The following is a 19,898-nucleotide window of genomic DNA, read 5'->3' on the forward strand; positions in this document are numbered from 1 at the left end:
CAAACCTGCACATTTCAAGGTTAAATGTGCAGAGAAAGCTTTCAGCTCCATCTATTTTTAACTTTCGTAACTGGAAATTCTAAAGCAAAGTTGAAAAAGCAACGGTGATGAGACGTATCATTTTAGACCATTTCGAACAGTAAACGTGTCAGACAAATGTTTACCTACACGGACTGTACCACGGGTTTAGTTTCAAAACATTTTAATTTGCCGAAGTAGTTTCACGGGAATTTTGAACGACACTTCCCTACTAACCAAATCAAACACTTTCTTGAAGTCTATAAATAGCTGACGTACTGTCTCATTGCACTCCCATATTTTTCTCTATCATCTGACGAATATAAAAAAATGTGTCCATCGCCGCATTACAAAACGAGGGCCACCGGCTGAGAAACACAACTGTACACCCCTGTACACGCAGAGACCATGACCTGGTTACATCATGATAACATTCACTTTCTACAGGTCAAATTAAAGTAGAGCTGACAACCTTACCTGAACAACTACGTCACTGTCCATTACAGAGATGAGCAGTCATGTCCTTGGCATTGTTCCGAAACGTGAGAAGTCCCTCGACAGGAAACAGATGTCCATCACTGCCTTTCCTCTGGGAATAAAGTGAGTATGAGCACTGCGTTAGGTTCACATCGCAGGCCCAGTCTTTGTTTTGAAGCGTCCAACAGTTAAACCAATCGCCTCTGCCCCCACAAAGAAACGAGACCTCACACACATGCTAATTAATAATTTAGTTGCTGTGGAAACGTCTATTGTCAAAACATGAACGTAATTAAATAGCAATAAACAAAAGCACAAAATGACAACTGCAAACGAACGAGAACTGCTTCGTCACTGTCTTCCAAATAATTTACCCAGCAAGCGATGTCACCCGAGACTACTCGAGCATCATTGGTCAACCGAAAGAGCGCGGGCTGTTCCAACGAGCGGACGGTTCCCCATGTTGAGCTTACATTTTAAAATATTTATTTATAAATGTGCAATGTATAAAAAAGAAACTTTGTGGCTACCAACAGCAAATAAAAATTACGTGTTTTCGTATTTCCTACATTCCTTTGTCACAGTCAATGAGACGAATACCGTTTCTGTAATTTTTATTTTAAGGGTAAAGTGCATCCCACGCATCGAGGGATAGAGTGGTTAGGTGTTGGGGGTGTCAACCGCGTTTACAAACACTGTAAAAATCGTTCCTGAACGAGAACCATAATCATTTATATTCAACTTCGCAGCGGTATGTTTGTTATAAATTGCAAGAATGCTTTATATAGTCTCCAACACAATGTTCAGAGAATCATACGTGCGTTGTCCCATCTCCACTGCAAATGAACTTTATTTAAATTGAAAAAAATTACGTTTTACTGAATTTAAATGAAAGTGGGAAAAAAATATGTGTACAAAAGGGTTTATTCAGTTTGTTAGTTGATTTGTTGCATAGAAGTACATTTTCACATTTAATTAATAAATGCGCATTACTACATCCATGTTATTTGCTCTTAAAATATCGGAGGACAGATTAATTTGTCATAAATCCACAACGTACACAAGGCACAAACGCTTGAACTATTAGGCCCACATCAATATAAGGATTTTTGCGGTTCAGAGGACATTTTGCTCTCACACAGTACCAAGATTTTCTATACTTGACAAATGGAAACGTAACTGAGGGAGAATCAGAACCACTGTTCTTGAAGCAAGTCGAGGTGAGATTTCAGGTTCTTACGCCCGGCGACTATGAAGATGTCTGCCTAATGGGACGTTGCGCGGTGGAGTCTTGTAAAATTTACGGACGTTTCAGAGGTGCTTGTTATTTCCATTGTCAGGCATTTCACCGACCGGACACGACTTCTCGAATCTCGACTAAACTGGTCATACGTTATTTTCGAAAGTGAACGCCCGAAGCGGACTTGGACATGCGCGTTCCAGGGCAGGGCGATGGGAGTCCCGATAGGGCAGGTGCGCCCTTGTTTCCCAAACTCAAATTCTGCCGAGTCACCTCTCACTGCTGCCCCCACACGGTTGATGCTAAACACAGCATGGATCAGCAACTATCTTCTTACTCTCCGCCGCGATAGCCTCAAATCCTACTTAGAAAAATCCTGCCCTGCCGAAAATCTAACCAAGGCCTTAAGCCCGCGGACTAGTCGCTTAGCTGTCCTAGTCCCTAACAGCGTAGACAAGGCGAGTCAGAAATTCACTTGTCCAGGCGAAAGCTTAAAACATGGCGCGGCAGTTCACTCATCTTTTACATTAGTTCATGTCTCTGCCAACAGAGCGCGAAGCAGGTCAACTTCGATGTTTCTGTCTGGATTACAGGATACCCGAGGAGGTATACGGGTCAGAAAATGTTCGCGGGCCAATTACTTAATACACTGTTTCCCAAACGTTTTCCTTAATTACCCAAAACCGATAATGTGAAAGTAATTTTTACCCAATGTAGGTTAAACAATAACTGCACAGAAAACATAAATGACAAGCGAAGAGATAAGGAAACAATATTTTTGATGCAATGTCTTTATTTTAAGCGTCTCTAAACATTTTAGCAGCCACAGAAAATTTGGTAATTATTCACCGTGAATATTTCATCACCCAGGTCCCAGCCAATGAGTGCAACGCCACTGCTCCATCTTATTCACTAGTTCCGCAAAATTGGGAGCAATTGGAGACAGAGCACACCTCACGTCGTATTCAGGGTTTTGTGCTCTTTAGGAAGGCAAGAGTGGAAAATCCCACTTCGCACATGCAGGTGCTCGGAAACTGCATCACGGCCTCCCCAGCTCAGCATGAATTGTCAACCAGAAAGACTCCAAATGGCACTTTTTTCCTTCAAATATTTTGCGCTGACTGCTCGACCCAAGCTCCGTCATTTCAGTCAAGCCACACAGAAATGGGTGTGTCGTTACCCAAAGAAAAACCACTTTTACCCAGGTTTGGGAAGCACTGACTTAATACCTTCCCAACAGATGGCGCGGCAATTCACCTATCTTTACATTAGTTCATGCCCTCGCTAATACGTGGCGCGGCAGTTCACACCTGTTCACAGTCCTGATTTTGCTACCTGCGACTCCTTCATTTCCAAAGATGAAAACGAAACTATTTAAAGGAAAGGGAATTAATGGTGTTTTGGACGGTCAACATAATCTGCATCAATTACTTGTGACAAAGATTCTCAGACATGCTTCAATGGCAAAATTGCTGGGCCAAGTACGTTAACTCACAAGGGAAGCAAAGTTTGGTCACGTAACAAGTGTTTTCATTTTATTTATTCTAAAAACTTTTGGATACCACCACAAATGTAAAACGTGTCAGACAATATCTGATATCAGTCATCTTCGTATTGAGTACCTTCACGTGAAAAATCTATTTGGCCGACACGTTCCTTCAATGTCACAGTCAAGAAATAAATTGAGCTCAAAGACCCACAACCGATGAGAATACTATTGGTTTAAATACTTTTAAAAATTCTTCTCATAAGTACCCTACGTACTGCCAGTGAGGTCACGGAGTTTTACCATTCATTTCTGTCAGTAGATATTATCACATTTGTAATTAAGTGAATAATTATATAAGATCTTAATTAAAATTATTTTGTTTCATACAGCAACCACAATGCAAGAAACTGTCTACTGACAGAAATAATCTACAAGTACACGCGTAGTTATAAAAATAGCTGGCGTGTTTAAGCACTCTACAAACTAAAGCATCTACTCAAATTGGTGCCCCACAACATTTAAACACATTTCACAGCAACGTAACACATTGCTTCCATTATTTCCTAAATATTATCTGGATTTCAAAATAAGTATAAGAATAACAAAAATATTTTGATACAAGCAATGGGATTTATCCCACATATCCGATGACAGGTTCTACGGACTGGACGTTCGTATTCTCTGGAAACACCAACACAAGAATCCTGCGTAAAGAAAAATACTCACGAGATCAACTTGGTTGACGTTCAGTGCGCTGAAGACTGCACGACTTGACAGTCTTAAAAGAGGCCAATACTCTGTTTCGCTCTCTAACTCAGGCACATGCACGAACGCACAGACTGGCACCTGTAGGTGAACAGTGAAACTATTCCTTCCCTCGCGCATACGAATGTGATCAAACACTACGGAGGGTAAGCTTTCACTGAATGGAGAAAAATAACAAAACATTTATTTATTTTATTTTCCTCAAATTCTAGTGGTCCCTGTTTTCCCATGAGAAAATGTGTTAATATGGCGTGGTGTGCCGTCTTCCTCCGCCTTATTTACTTAATATTTAGAACTATAAATATTTCAACGCACATTTAAACTAAAAACAATTTAAAATATAACATGTTTACAAAAAAATTACATGTATGTGTACTGGCTATCTCAAAAAGATGTATACACATTAAAATATTATTGTCGTCTGTCAGACGGTTGCTCAGCGCTGCCAACTGCGCCACTGAGCTAACGACGGTCATTTCGAACGCCTACGCCAGATTTCTTAACTCACTAAGTGCCAATGCTGACATATGTCATTGTTTCATTTATTAAAACTTTTTTATTTCATTCACAGAATGTATATACATATATTTGGGACCCTGCATATACCACACAAATGAATTTTAAAAGCAGCGCCTTTCTGTGATGGTATACAGTACCAGCAACTCTTTTTTTTTAAATACGCAAATGACTGCCAAAAGGCCTTAAATTTGGAGGAAAAACCTCAAAATACAGCCACCATTCTTACTAAGAAACAATGTTTAAAAGTATAACAAATAAGTAAAATTAATAGAGAATTATTTCTTGACACACTGAACCATCTTAAACTCACAAATTCCTAATACAATTTGTATCAGTTTGGTGCGCAAGAAATTAATTAACAACCAAAACCAAAACAACTAACATTCGAACAACACAAAATGCCTCCACCTTGAATGCCACAGCAAACATCTAACTAAATTCATTTATGTTTAGAATGGCCAGAAATTATAATAATTACTTGTAGATTATGTCGCTATCCGATGCACGTACACACTCAACAAATTCATAATAATATCTGTGCAAAACCTACACCATAAAACATAAATTTATGCTCCTTGTCTATAAACCATCAACGCTGTGCATGAAAGTCTTACAACATAAACAACAAAACTTTAATTCACGTTTGAAGCTCTCAACCTACATTGAACTGTAGGCAGTAATCATATTAGAAAATATGAAATTACGTAAGCTCTACGGCAGTCAGCGCGAGTAAAACGAACTGAGTAGTGCCGCATACAAAACTTAAGTACGTCCGCACGTCACAATTGCATCGTGCATCTTTAGACGTGCTCCAACGTTGTCTTAAATACAGGAAAACAAAGGCATTCTCTATCCATCAGTATTTCCTTTTGGACACACCTCTCCATAACTGATAAATATCACCACTGTGATGCTATCGTCATATTCAATCACAAAGTCACGACATTTAAACTCCTCTGAGGTTTTACGACAGTGACTAACAGATTAACTTAAAAACTAACGAAGATTCGATACAATATCGAGGCCTTTGTAGAAAGAAAACAATTAATACGGATTCATTAATCCTCTTAACAAGAGACTAAAAAATACTTAACGGTACTAAAGACAAAAATACTGTTGCCTTTTTGTTTTGATACAATGTCTATGACTCATTACATAACGTCATTCCCAACATGGGACCAGTTCAGAACGCAAACACAGAATTATGGTAGAATTTGCCCTGTTCTTATTTAAGAAAGATAAACATAATCAGAACATGTGCGCTAAATATACCCATGTATCTGTACCTGGAATGATCAAAGAAAACCATAAATCATCGCAGAGACGACTACCAGTCTCTGAACCGGAATCTGAGACCTCACAGGTCTGACAAGAAACAAGGTAACTCTCATGTAAAGTTCATCTTTACTAATATCATGCGGCTAAAATACTATCTGGCGCACGTGCGTTAGTTAAAAGTCTCCACGCCTGGAAATTTATCCTCTCCTCCTGAATAAAATCTTGCAGTTGCCACGCACGCGGAAAGGATCGAGACTTAATTCCTACAGGCTACAGTGAAGATAACTAAGGTCATTACTCACAAATCCCCACAAAAGACGTTATGTATCATCGTCGCAAAGTCCCATGGACCACACCAACGAGCCGCTCGTTTTGACCGTTACTACGGGATCGCCGCTGTACGTGTTTGACGTGCTGATTGTTCCGCCAAATTCCATCACTCGATCATCTACAAGAATCCAAAGAAATTTTTGCACGGCTTGAAATATTACGTCAAGCAGAACTTGCCAAACTAAAACACTGTTAATTTACAAATTTCTATTATTAATTTTAGTCTTCTTATAATAATTCAATTAATTTCTTTATATTTAGGTTCTGACTCAACAGCTACATCCTTGTACTTCTTATGAACTGAACTGGGACGACAACCTAACAATCAAAATGTTACAATTTGTAACCTAAGAAATGAGGCAGATAAGGATTATTACGACAGAATTACAGCGTAGAACATTTTGAGCATTAGCTAGAGTGAATAAGTTCTGAGTGAGGCAGAAGTAGCTTCAGTGAATGATATATGAGCAAAGGGCCGAAAAATCGAAGACAATGCCGCTGGAAGTCGGAAAAACTTAATTCACATATTTCTAAAGAAACGTAATTTTCTGGAAACAGCGGGACTGTAAATCCAGTGTCAAAATGCTTCAGAAGTTTTCAAACTTTTTTTGAAAATACAATAATAAGAACCACAAGAAACAATCGAGTGCCACCAGTTTTACAAAACGCGAAGAAACACGAAGGCTCTTGTAAACACAGTCGCAATGAACATTTGGATTCCATGAAACGCAGGGAATTTCTTGACTAACAGAGCATAATACGAGCTTCCGAAGAAGGGCTGTGCTGCGTGGAGTTAGTTATAAATACAACTGCAGTATTAATTAGCTCGGTGGGTATTTAATAACTGGCTTCGGCGGTTAAAATACAGCTGCGTGTCCTAAGCTTCGTTGGCAACAGCTGGACATCCCATTACTGAGTTGTTCTACTGTCTAATTAAATTTCTGGCACTTTATACTTTTACTATCAACGACAGTTTTCGGTATCTTTTACGCTTTATGTTCAGTGCTAAAATAAGAATGAGCCGACTGAGAGAGATTCAGAGACGGTGAGTGGTGAATTTTAAGTCTTAAGTCTAATGCATTGACATCCAGCTGGAAATTCAGAGAAGAAGTTTCTGAAACCACGTGTTTATGCAAATTATGATCTAATAACATTCCAATAGTTATTAAAACTACCACAATTTTAAACCTACCGATATTCCTGTAAGATTTCACTTCACGCAAAATTTATAAAGCAAGCCCGCGATCCCTGTTGATAACTAAATTGTGACACAAACTACAGAAACAAAACTTCCTGCAACTGCAATTGTTAAAAACAGAATACCTTAAGACTACGTCCCACAATAAGTTCGATGACTTACGTATGGTACTGCAACGCTAATCTCTGAACTATGACAGGGTCCGTCAGTAAGATTCAGTATCCGCAACGTTACATAAACGTCCCGAGTTATGACGGTAAGGTCAGAAAAGACACCTCGCACTTTGAACAAAGTTGAAGAACGAGATTTAATATAATTGCACTTACCAAGATTCCATTTGAGGCCTGTGGTGGTGACGTGCTCGACTCCCGCACCAAGAGCCACTAAACTGCACCAACAGCCTTTCTTCACCGTCGCGTCTCCGACATTTATTTGATGCGATCCTGCCGCAAGAAGCCATGACAGAGAGTTTTTGGCCAGCTGGTACACTGGAACATTTCCCACAATGTCTTTCGCCTTGTATAAGGTGTTTAAATTTGCTAGAATCTGGTCCAGCCGACCGGATGTCTCGCACACCGCAATTATTCCATCTAGCTGTTCAGAAGCAATAAGGAAATAATTAATTACTAATTACAGTACATCTGTTTCTACAGTCTCAAAATAATAATAATAATTCAATTCAAATTCTTTGGTACAGTGTGTGCGCGCTGCATCGAAAGTCAAATTGCCAATTACTGATACAGCACAAAAACACAACACAGTAACAATAATAAAATTACAAAGTTATATTTAACAAAAGCTAATACACAGAAGGCTAAGAGTAAAAGCAGATAAATCAGTACACAGAATTATGTACGACAACAGAAACCGTAAGTGACTGGGTGCAGGTATATAACTACTCATTGAAAGCAAACAATCTCCAAGATTTCTGGAAAAATAAAAGTTTTGAAATATGTAAAATTAAGTTATTATTAGTTTCCATCCATGATACCTAAAATCTCTGCAATTTTCATGCAAATTGGTAGAGGCTGGTTTGTGAGCTATGCTGATTTGGTTTGGAAAGACACTTTAAAAACGGTCGGCTTTACATGCACGAATATAGTCGCATGACACAGAAAATTATTAAGATCATACCTGCAAGTTTTTGCTTATAATGTGACCATGAACATGTCTCAAGGCTTTTGTGAAATCAGTCTCATTTTGATTTGGTGTTGGAATAATTTGAGAACCTTCCCTTTTAAAATGTGTAAGAACATTTTGCTTTATGGAATCCATATCGCCAGTGATAAGTTCTGGTGCAACACAGTTTCCACCCTGTAGAAAGCGAAACCAACGGTTTGTCCCTCCATCCACAGTTACCCTCAAAGAAGCTGAAATAAATACAAGAGGTATAAGCTTCTTGAAATTACACCAGGATATAACCTACTTCATTTATTCTCTCAAAGGAACACATAATTTATTAGCAAAATATGCAGTCACACATTATTCTATGAAATGTGACAACTGTAGTGTACTTTGCAATATAAAATTTGTATCTGCATTAAAGGAATATCATATCCAAATGGCAAATAATGTATCTGGAAAGTATGCGTAATATACTGGAATATACTTTTATTATATTTAAGTGTAAACAGCATACACCATTCCTGGAAGTATCATTAATTGTGAAAAGCATTCACACAAAGCTAGGAGTTTGGGGAGGAATTATTAAGTTAAAACTTTAAAACTTCATTGTTTGTTTTCAATATGCCACTATGAACATTAGCAACACACATAGAATACACTACACGGCCAAGAGTTTAGCATTTCTGCCTCATATTCTGGTCTTGATTTCGAATCTAGACACAAAGAATGGTAATGCTAAGGTTTTTCATGGTTTTAAAAGTCCCTCAAGCGAATGTTGGGGTAGTACAGAAATCACGGACACTTCCATTGCCTTTCAAATTTATTATTCTTTAACCATACAATCATCCTGTGCTATGTAGTCTGCGCTACTAAAATAAGACGCATATAAATACATATTGAACCAAGTTAAACCAAAATCCTCATTTCCCACTTACCTCTGTTCCACAAAGAAAACATGAGCTCTCTCTCAATATTTATGGGTTGATTCAGAACAAGAAGGCCGAAACGAAACGATACATTTCCAACATCCAGAATATCATGGGGATTCCAGTGGTTCACTACAGGTGGTGCATTCATTCCGTGAGTTCCTATATCTAAAACCACCTGAAAAAAATACATACCATTCTTTATAGCATTTCTGAGCAACATACGCACTTTGGAATGGGTTAGATACGTGCGTATGAATACCCAGATTGCGGTGTTCATAAGGTTAGTTATTGAGGTTATACCAGCTTTTCGAGACTAATCTCGCACGTGAAACGAGCAGTCGAAATTGCAAATCGATTACCCACGATGTATTCCATACTAGGCAAACCCATTCAAAACAATGTTTTTCTACACTAATTTTACCTCCTAATACCAAACAAGCGGTTTAAATTATAACTACAAAAACACAATTTAGTGCCTGAATGCATTCCACATCCAGCGAAAATAAGGACACCATCATGTTGAAATTCATTGCTGCCACAACTAAAAAATTGACAGTGGAACCACGGTTCCGGGGAATCTGACGTAAATACACCTTTGTATTTAAATTATATTTAGGCAATAAATACAATGAAAGGAAGTTTATATATTAGCTTTATTCTAAATATTCCCTTTATACATGATTTACAATTGAGTAAATAGTTTGAATAAGACATTGCTTAATTATTTTTTTGGGAACTTCAGGTTCATTATTTAATACTTCAATTTTTTTACGTTTCCTGTACTGTCTCATATATTCTGGATTACGGACTGTTTTAGCTTCAATTCCATCCCTACATAGTATGACGCAACACAAACGCAGCAGTAGCTTGAAGTGATGCGCCTTTATCCCTTACCTCAAACTTTGTTCAAATATTATTGGCACCTCTTATACTTCTATATTTGCAAACGGATGGACTCGTGTGCTGGCTATGGTGGGCTGCCAACTGTTCCTCGGTGTGAATATGAGGGTTAGTATTGAAACCTGCAGCGCTAGACTAACGCAATGTAGAAAGAAATGTACAATGGCAATTTGCCAGGAAATGGTGAAGAGGACACCAAACTGGTTCCTGGAGCTAGTGAGAATGGTGCCATTCGCGACTGGAGTTAAACACAAGGCCATCAGCAGATCGGGGCAAGATTGATCAGTTATTTGCGGGTCTACAGCTACGTGAGAAACAAATACGAGTAGATGAATATGCCGTTTGCTTATTATACTTTTTAGAACCTGTGCATGAGGCAGCCAGCAATGATTCCAATGTTGAATACGGTTTAAACATTCATTCACGAACTAAATTTGGCAATTGAAGCCAGCCAGAAAATGATTTATTGGACCTTCTCAGTTCAGTTTGGTCCCCTAAAAAAAATATGTAAAATACTCTCTGGATACACAAACAGTTTCTGGACAAGGACTATATTGCCAGGTTTGCTTTGTGCTTTGGCATGAGCAAGGAAAGCCTTAAGGGCCTGTCCACATCTGCTTCTGTTGCTTTTCCCTAGAGGCAGGCACCAACGTTGCTGCAAAGTTATTATATCAGCAGGTTAAAGGAACATTCATACACCAATGAACTATTTAATATTTTGAAATACAACTTCACAATTAATTTTTTTGCACATAACAAATTAAACAAACAGTTCATTCATATTTAAAGAATGTCCAACAACAGCAACTTTGATGGGAGCTTGTCATTCAGTTGCTCAATGCCGTCGACCGTGCCACGAAGCCAACGGTGGTCATTTTTAACACCTACGCTAGATTAGATAATTCACCAAGTGCCAAGGCCGATGTACGTAATGGTTAAGTTTATTAAAATGTCTTTATTTCATTCAATGACATTTCTGGAACACATGCATTGCTTGTTTTTGTTTTCTTAAACTTTGTTCGTCACCTTTTACATATTAAAACACAATGTTTTTGAAATGGGTTTTGTTTTCATCTTATGAAAAGATCTTCTGCTAGCCGCCTGAGTACATTTCTTCTTACCCCATCATATGAAGGCAGAAATAGAACCCATCTCAGAAATAATAAGGTTTAATGTGTAAAAGATGATGGAAAAAGTAAAGTAAAAAAAAGGCGTCAGAAAGCTAAAAAACTTCACAAACATATACGTGTTGCTATGTCACGATCAGAGCGCTTGTTCTAAATACTCTCTCTTCATTCATACTCGAATTGCAAAATACCTTGTACCTAATTGCGTCGACAGTTTCTGTAATGATTATATCGAGTTTCAGATTTATTAAAGTGACTTCTGGGTTTTACTACTGTGACCTAGAAAACTGTGCTTCGATTCCCAGCAGGGTCAGATGCAACGTCCAGCCTCGTAACCAATGAGATGAGAGTTCTTTCCTCGGGGTGCAAAGCAGCCTGGGCATGATGCTAACCACTCACCTCCATCTAATGCACGGTGTTGTGGTGCTTAAACATCAGAAACAACTTCAGTTTTATAGATTTAAGTACGTACGACCTGCGTCATTTTCTGACGACATAGTCAACGGATTTTCAGACGCTTGTCCGCGAGCTTCGGAGATAAACACCAAGAATTTTTATTGATGTTCTAGAAAATTTAAACAGTTTGTGGTCCTTGATTATTCGCTTAAATAAGAAACAGATGGAATAAACGTGAATTTCTGTCATTATGCCACGTAGTCTTGTAGATGGTAATCTACCACGATCCACATTTCCACTGCTGCGAAAACCCAAACTTTCATGTGGATGAAATTTCATTTAACACAGAAATTAAATCCCTAATTATAAGCTACTTTTACTGTGTGACGGCTATCACAAAATTCTAACGAGACTCCTCCTTCACAAATAAGTTTCATTGGGTTATTAGATTATCACAGTGACAGAAGAACACAAAGCCGGATTTACAATCAACACAAAGAACACGTAAAATTGGTCATAGGCTATTTAACCATGAATGACGGTGAACTGGCGCTACACACATTGCTTAATGGAGCGATTACAATATGTAATTTTAGAATGTCCCTGTTACGTCCCACCAAGTATGGACTACTTGTTCCTCCACTAGATAACCCTCCTGGAGGATTATTCAGCTCATCAAATGATAGTAAGTCATCAAAATTCAAAACTTTATCAGTTTCTCCAAAGTGGTGATTACGTTCAATTACCGTCCTAACGTGTTCGACGCCATCCTGAACCCCGCGAATAAGAATTCCCACTTTGACACGAGTGTGACCCGCCGGAGGAGGGTCCTTGCACATCACAGACAGACGAACCGTACGCAACACACTTTCTGGTATCTCCACAGTTCCCTGCCAGACGATCAGGTAAAACTTACGGAACCACACCCCTTTAGGGTAAACATCGACCACCCACTCGCAGGCGTGGTCACCAGCATGTTCCGCCAGAGATGAACGACTCGAGAATACTAGCGTACGAGTGTGATAAGCAGGTAGAAGGGGGAAGTTCTCCACCGACAGCAGAGTACTCCACGTGTCTGCCGTGTAGAGACGAGGAGTGAAGAGCAATCGTCCCTCTTCGGTCTGCAGCACTTCCTGCACGAGTTCTGTCTGACCTGTTCTCAAACAAATTGACTCTTTTAATTACCCTCTTTCAAAAGCTTCGACACAGGAACTCGTACTTGAATTAACTGCCGATGCTGAGTGAAATGTCTGACATCAGTGAAAAAAGATAAAATTAATCTACAAATCCAGTTATCCCCCCAATCCCTCAGGAAATTAAAGGCCATATTACCCAAAGAAAATCAAAACATTGTCTTCCAAATTTAAACTAGTAAGTGCTCATCCCATCATAAAAATATTTTCTGTTTCCTTCGACTTACCTGAATGGAAAGCCATCCCAATTGCCATGCGCTCCACAAAGAATTCCTTGTAAGTCTTCGTTAATGGAGAGAGGAGCAGGTCGGCAAGCTGCCGTGGAGACATCATGGGGAAGCGAACGTGTGACATCACCTCCACCACCAACTGTCCCATGTGAGCATTTACATCGTCGCTTGTGTCCGCTGTATCACGAGACAACCGTTCCTTCTGCAGGCTCAACCACTTAACTACACAACTGAAAATAAACGTAACGTTACGACTTGCGCTTCATCTACTTTCAAAGAATTTTACATGCATTTTAAACTGCAAATAATTCTACATTCATCTAGTCGCAACAGACAATCTCAGGAAGTAATTTACGTTTCAAAGGATAAAAATGTAAATATGAATAAAGGAACTGGTAATGACTGACACTCAGACGTTTTTGTTACCTTCACCTAACAGTAGGTTCAGTAAGAATGAAAACGGTCCAGCACACGCTAAATCACGAAGGATTGATTGATTTCTACCATCACAAAGACCCGTACAAAATCACAGCAGATTCTGAAAACTGGTACACGTACTGGCCTCAGAGATGAACGTCAATGTCTCGTTTTCGTCTTAATTTCTGTCGAGTGGTTTTTGAAACAGAGGATATAAAATATCACTCCCCAACTCCTTTGATAATGCACTTGGAGAGACGTAAAGCTTACGAGATGCTATTTGTAACCATATATAAATATAGCTTGAGAGGCGGCAGTGGTCGCATGTTATGAACTGGAAATTAATTGCACTTCTAGCGTGAAGAAGTTTTGTCCTAGCGAGTTGCAGGATCGGGGCTGATATTTGCACACGGGATGAAACAGGAGCAAGTTCCGCTCAGCCACAGTGTTCGCACATTCAAATGCACAATTTTTTTACTCTGTAACTGTGTACATCAACAACTGAAGGTACAGAGATCAGGATAATGCACAGAACAGAAGACTTGATGCGTTTACCTGTAGAGTGTCATTTCATTGTGGATTACAAGGTCATTCTGCTGAAGCAGACTCACAAGAATCTCCGGCTCAAAGTTACCAAAATCTGTTGTTTCTGCCACAAGCTCCAGGTTCCATTTTACAAAGTTCTGACACACCTGAAAAACATAAAAGAACGGCCTCATCTTTGCTGGTTCATTAACATCTGACACGGATTAATTCTCCTTATAATGTCTGCTGGCATCTTGTTCGCGGAATGATATTTGTCGCCTCCTACGGAATTAATCGCATCAGGAAGACAGGGAAGAAATTAGCCTAGGAGTTCTCTGGTCGGCGCCTGGATGGAGGATGTCCGCCAAACCCAATCTTACGAAGCACATCAGAGAATTTACCCTGGGGGCATACAAAAGGCGCCAGACTCCTTGCAGTCTATGGGAGCATATGTGTTTGAAGAGCGAGTTTCTCACACCTGGATATTGCAGCAGCGGAATCAAAATGGCGCATCACGTAGATAGGAGTTTCTAAACTATGGGGCCTTAACGCCACAAAGTGAGACGGAAAGCAGTCACATATGTGGACCACAATTTAGATGTGCTAATGTGGTGGATAATCAGCGTGCAAAAGGGGCATGTTGGTACAAGAATGAATAAAAATAATAGAATTGAGAGTGGTGCAGCGAATAAGAGCGAAGGGAAAGCATCCCTGGTCACTGCTCAGAAGAGCCCACGTTGATCGGCAGAAGTTCCTTGCAATGCGTCAGAACCACTGACAAATCCTTTCTAATCCATCATCTGCAATCATTTTATCATTCGAAACTGTATAATCTATGCAGATGAAAAAGCACACTTGAATAACCCAACATTCACTCATTAAAATGCCGAACTCGCTAGCTGCCTTACCCGCGCGACTTGGTAGTGGCCGCACGTTAATGTGTACTGCAACCACGAGATGAGCTGATTGTTTGCAGCAGCGTGTGCTATGTGCTCACACATGTACTCGATACACAGCTTCACCAAGTCCTGAAATAAAAAAAAATAAAAAATGAGTCGGCATATAGGTCGCATAAACTGACCGAACAGCTTACATAAATAAACACGAAATATTAAAAAAGTAAAACAATCTGCTTTTCACTTGAAGATGGCTGTCTTCTGGGGTGTAGTGCCATGTCATCCAGTAGAAGTTCATCAACATTTCGCCCTGACGGTGGAGGCAGCAAGCACCTTTGCAACATCAGTAAACTTCTACCAGACTACTCGCTACAACCAAATAGACGGCCATCGTCATACATCCTGCTCCGAGGACCTCGGATCCTGCTTTTCTCTTCCCATGTCACAAAAAACAACACTTTGTTCGTAAACTTGTAAAAAGAATGGTCTTTGATCAACAATCAAAGGCTTAATTTATTTTTACGTGGTTTATTTAATGATTCCGACCATACTTCCCGCTCTGACCGCCACATCACAACTTTCCTCATCCACCATTTTGTTATCACCACTCACAGGACATTCAAGAGGACAACAGCACAACCTTCACAGTGTTTCATCCATCCAGTACTTTTTAAGTCAAATCGAGTGGACGTACATGACCTGCCATAACGCATTCTCAATGTGCACTTCACGCAAAGGACTCGAGGAATTCTGTCCAGACTGGAAGGATGTTTCACAATAAGAGCATGAAGTCCACTCTTATTTAAAGATTAATGGGAATTATTTCATGAATGAATGACTAAATGGATAACGAATAATAACCAATAACCAGTTGCGAACATCAACTTTATCTCCAGTGGGGGATAATTAAACACCTTGTAACGTTTTGGGGCCTGACGCCCACCAACAAAGAATTCAGATTTTGAAGTGTGCAAATATGATGATTTGCATTTGGAGGAGAGCGGACGTCTTAATTTCACGGAACGTGTTTCCTGTTTCTGTTAATGTGTTACTTTCAACAGATGGGGAATAAGTATTCTTCTTAATGTAACATCATTTGGGACCTCAAAAATATGCACCTAACGAAGATACACTGGCAGATAACACTTGCCTTAACATTATATTTATCAGCCAAGGCAAGTACTGGCATCACTATCAGGTGATTGATGCAAATCTGGCCAGTGTAGAAGTACTGTAGAAAGGCCCCAAAGATTGCAGCACAAGCTGGTGTTTCCTGAAGCACCACACAACTTTCCTGGGATTCACTCCATTCAGGATTCATCAGCATCACCTAGTGAGCAAACACTGTACATCAGCGCCAAAAGTGTTTCTAATATAAAAAAGTAGTGATGTTACTGTCCCTTCCATGTATCAAGTATAAGCTTTACCACCCAAATTAAATTTTTAATTATTTCAATAGAAAATGTGCTAAATGTTTTTCCAGAAGCTGATTCATCACTGAGGCCACTTGCTACGTTTCTTTTTCAATCAAATTTTGCAGATACCTGTCATGAAACTTAAGCAGAACAAAATTAAGTCTCAAACAGAACTGAAAGCTGTACTTATTCCAACAGTTTATTAGTTTGTAAAGACAACATTCCCTTGAACCAAGAGATATATTTAACAGACAGAACAATAGTCGCAGCATCTTTGATTTAGTATGACCAGAAACTGGAAGGAAAAGTAAAAAACAAAATACTTGGACCTGGACAAGAGTCATAAAAGGAGAATGGAAAATATTACATAATGAAAAGCTTCACAATTTGTACTTGTGATTAGATATTGTCTCAGTTATAAAGAAAGAGTAAAAAAAGAGCAGAACTCTTGACACGTGGAGGTGTTCACTGGACGAGTGGATCCAGAGCCACTATACACAATGCAGGTACTTATTGAACCTGAAAGAGGAAAATGGAACACAAATCCCTTTATATTAAAACTATAAATACTGTATAAAACTGAGTGCACCATGCCTGGAAAACTTCACTTGAGGCACAAAGAATGAGACGATGAGCTGGATATTCTGTTCCTCCAACCACAAGACAAATATCACTCATCAATCGCTCCGCATACAAAGTGGCAATCTTGAGCAGAACAGTGGCTGAATTATCGATCTGCGAACAGGAATGGCAAATGGTTACAATATAAATCTCACTAACACAAAGCTCAAAATAGTTCTGCTTACAAATCACACATGCCTTAATATCTCCAACTGAATTCAATGTTGTAGCAGCATTTGCCTTTGAAGATCCATTATTTTCCATCTTTTCAGGGCTACGCCGATGTCTCTCTCTTGATAATGTTGATCGAAACATTGTTGTTATGGAGTAGGAACGCAGGGCACTACAACACTACACGTCAATCAGGGTTATCTTCACATTACTTCCAAGCTAACATGAGGTTTTTATAACATTTAACAAATTATTTACATCACAAAGAACACAAGCATGTTCATACTGCGAACAACACAAATGGAGAACTTGTTAAAAGCTTGTAAATCAATATTAATTGATACGTCATCTCATAATTGTGCAAGTTTCACTGACACACACACAAGTAAAGACTGATAAAAAAAATAAATGTACACAAATTATAACTTTAGTTACGACCTACCTAAATTTACAATTAATTCTGTTTGTATTCTAACCATTGCGCATATCTTAAACATTTCTCATTTTCACCTCACAACAGAACACTTTCCACAGCCTTCGAATTCCGTAAGTAGCGATTGCTAACTGGAATCACACACATCAAAACTTTTCGAGATGGCTTCGATTTCCGTGGTTGAGTGCACAATTGCCAACATAGAGAAAGGATAACACGTAGTTCAGGACACAAATACCAACATACAGAAATGGTAACATGTTAAAAGGGAATGTAGGTTGTCAACTACATTACCAGCTACCCACAGCGGTATGAAAACTACCTGGCGAAAATATTGCAGTAAATCACTTCTTGCTCTGGCCCAATGGTTCCTAGATTTCTCTATCCTCACTTGGCTGCGCGACGTGTACAAAGTGAACAATTATCTACAGATAATCACGACTGTGATGTGTGATATAAATCCGTGTCTGTAAGCAAATAATCCACGGTAATCACCGATTACGTTGCAGTATTTAAAGTTCCTCCAACGCAGATTCGATTTCTCGGACGAAAGAAGGCGGAAAATGCTATTATGCGTGATCGGCCAGATACGCTCTAGTAGCACACTGAAACGTCGATAAACTTTTACTTCATGAATATCTACTTGTAAAATAAAATTGACAGTGGAACCACGGTTCCGGGGAATCTGACGTAAATACGTCTTTGTATTTAAATTATATTTAGGCAATAAATACAATGAAAGGAAGTTTATATATTAACTTTATTCTAAATATTCCCTTTATACATGCTTTACAATTGAGTAAATAGTTTGATTAAGACATTGCTTAATTATCTATCCCTCATACGTTCAGCATTAATTTTTGGTAACTTCGGGTTCATTATTTAATACTTCTGTTTTTTTAAGTTTTTTGTACTGTCTCGTATATTCTGCATTACGGACTCTTTTAGCTTCAATGGCATCCATCTTGCTATCTCTACATCTACATCTACATCTCTACATCTATCTCTATATCTTGCTATGACCTAAATACGCAAGCGCAGAAGCAGCGTGAAGTGCGATGCGCCTTTATCTATTACCTCAAACTTTGTTCAATTGTAAGAGACCACGGTGTCCACGTGCAATGACTAATTTAATCAAAACTAAAATGGAGAGAGTGGAGGGCAGTATGACAGATTTCTTAATAATTCTTATATAAGTACTTGTGATATTCTAAAACGTTTTTAACAGCACAAAATTATCTATTCTACGACGCACTTCTACAAGCGATTCACAGCTCAGCTCTTCCCACAATAACGAAAGCCCATTGTTGACGGCAATATATACAAATGCAACAATGCCGAGTAAACAGATGACATAACAATTAGTTTCTTAGGTAAAGGAGTGGATTGCAATACGGTTTATTCAGCCAATTATACAGCATGCATTATAAATGAGAAAAGAGCCTTATGGCATTCTCGGCCAATATTCTTGCAGACATATGGGAATGGGAGTTGAAGCACCAAATTATGTCTGCCAGCTGGACTTTGGCTCTGCTGTTAACAATATGCTAATGGCCACCTGACTACACACAAGTTATGCATGATAAAGGTTAACTTGTGGGCTCTTGTCATTTCTGTATTTAGAATTGCAGTTATCAGTTATATCAGGATGTAATGATTAGATAATTACAATTACATGTGCATTTCAGGCAGCTGTTATCAGTGGCAACTCACCTGAGATTGCTTAGGGAAGATGAAAATGATTGCTTCGATACTGTACTAAAAAACCAGATCATAATTCCAGTTAGTTTTTGCCCCGCTGGGGCACAGGATTTTTCCTCTGGCCTCTGCATCCAGACTTACCCTGGGACCCACGCAGCCTCCCGTCGAATTGATATCCAGTCTCCTTCAACTCCTATCTCCCTTAGATCCCACCTGACATCCTTCCATCTACGTCTAGGTCTCCCTAGAGATCTCTTCCCCTCAGGCTTCCCGACCAATCCCTGGTGCACACCTCTTGCCCCGCCCATCTCATTCTTCTTGACTTAATCACCCTGACAAAATTGGGGGAGGAGTACAAATTTTTAAGTTCATCATGTACTGATGATAATGAGATGCCAAAATTATTGTAAACACACTCAATCATCAAGATTTACAACATAAAGTACATAAATCTCACAAAGAAGAGCCTAGTCGGACAGCACATTTTTTTTTTGATGTTTCGGTG

The 19,898-nt window shown here is 39.1% G+C and overlaps 2 protein-coding genes across 14 annotated transcripts in view; both read right to left on the reverse strand.

The window, feature by feature from the left end:
- Window positions 1–3,257: 3,257 nt before the first annotated feature.
- On the reverse strand, window positions 3,258–10,814 carry LOC110840429 (thiamine pyrophosphokinase 1). 6 transcript variants are annotated; one of them, XM_022085514.2, is made up of 6 exons: window positions 10,263–10,814; window positions 9,375–9,543; window positions 8,449–8,684; window positions 7,641–7,908; window positions 6,089–6,234; window positions 3,258–3,928 (listed from the first exon to the last, which is right to left on the reverse strand). In XM_022085514.2, exons 2-5 carry the CDS (start codon window positions 9,514–9,516, stop codon window positions 6,107–6,109), a joined length of 774 nt encoding a protein of 257 aa, XP_021941206.2. In that variant the 5' UTR covers window positions 9,517–9,543; window positions 10,263–10,814; the 3' UTR covers window positions 3,258–3,928; window positions 6,089–6,106. The 6 variants fall into 6 exon arrangements, with proteins under 6 accessions (XP_021941206.2, XP_021941197.2, XP_021941177.2 ...); XM_022085505.2 differs by lacking the exon at window positions 10,263–10,814 and adding an exon at window positions 9,790–9,921; XM_022085485.2 differs by lacking the exon at window positions 10,263–10,814 and adding an exon at window positions 9,669–9,771.
- Window positions 10,815–10,964: 150 nt separating this feature from the next.
- Window positions 10,965–19,898, reverse strand: part of Tango10 (transport and golgi organization 10) — an 86,522-nt gene continuing 77,588 nt past the window's right edge. For 2 of the 8 annotated variants that reach the window (XM_087343274.1, XM_022085396.2), the window contains 8 exons: window positions 19,535–19,725; window positions 17,287–17,439; window positions 17,062–17,202; window positions 16,203–16,382; window positions 15,065–15,184; window positions 14,187–14,323; window positions 13,212–13,444; window positions 10,965–12,944 (listed from right to left, as the gene is read on the reverse strand). In XM_087343274.1, coding sequence (XP_087199400.1) covers window positions 12,313–12,944; window positions 13,212–13,444; window positions 14,187–14,323; window positions 15,065–15,184; window positions 16,203–16,382; window positions 17,062–17,202; window positions 17,287–17,403 — 1,560 coding nt within the window. In that variant the 5' untranslated portion in view covers window positions 17,404–17,439; window positions 19,535–19,725 and the 3' untranslated portion in view covers window positions 10,965–12,312. Of the gene's footprint in view, window positions 12,945–13,211; window positions 13,445–14,186; window positions 14,324–15,064; window positions 15,185–16,202; window positions 16,383–17,061; window positions 17,203–17,286; window positions 17,440–17,701; window positions 17,976–18,014; window positions 19,381–19,405; window positions 19,726–19,898 lie in introns of those variants that run through there. The other 6 variants (XM_022085434.2, XM_022085415.2, XM_087343419.1 and 3 more) reach the window with 5 other exon arrangements.

Source organism: Zootermopsis nevadensis, unplaced genomic scaffold, assembly GCF_977971745.1.
Source record: "Zootermopsis nevadensis isolate Lab colony 2312 unplaced genomic scaffold, Znev_1.0 Znev_ptg000001l, whole genome shotgun sequence".
NCBI classification, from domain to species: domain Eukaryota; kingdom Metazoa; phylum Arthropoda; class Insecta; order Blattodea; family Termopsidae; genus Zootermopsis; species Zootermopsis nevadensis.

Bases quoted from the DNA above. Each gene is read 5' to 3' on its own strand.
- LOC110840429 (XM_022085481.2), bottom strand. From the start codon at position 9,645: ATGAACACCGCAATCTGGGTATTCATACGCACGTATCTAACCCATTCC. The intron at 8,685-9,374 runs GTAAGTGGGAAA...TATTTATTTCAG, and splicing joins GTTTTCTTTGTGGAACAGAG to CTTCTTTGAGGGTAACTGTG. The intron at 7,909-8,448 runs GTATGATCTTAA...GCTTCTGAACAG, and splicing joins TTATAAGCAAAAACTTGCAG to CTAGATGGAATAATTGCGGT.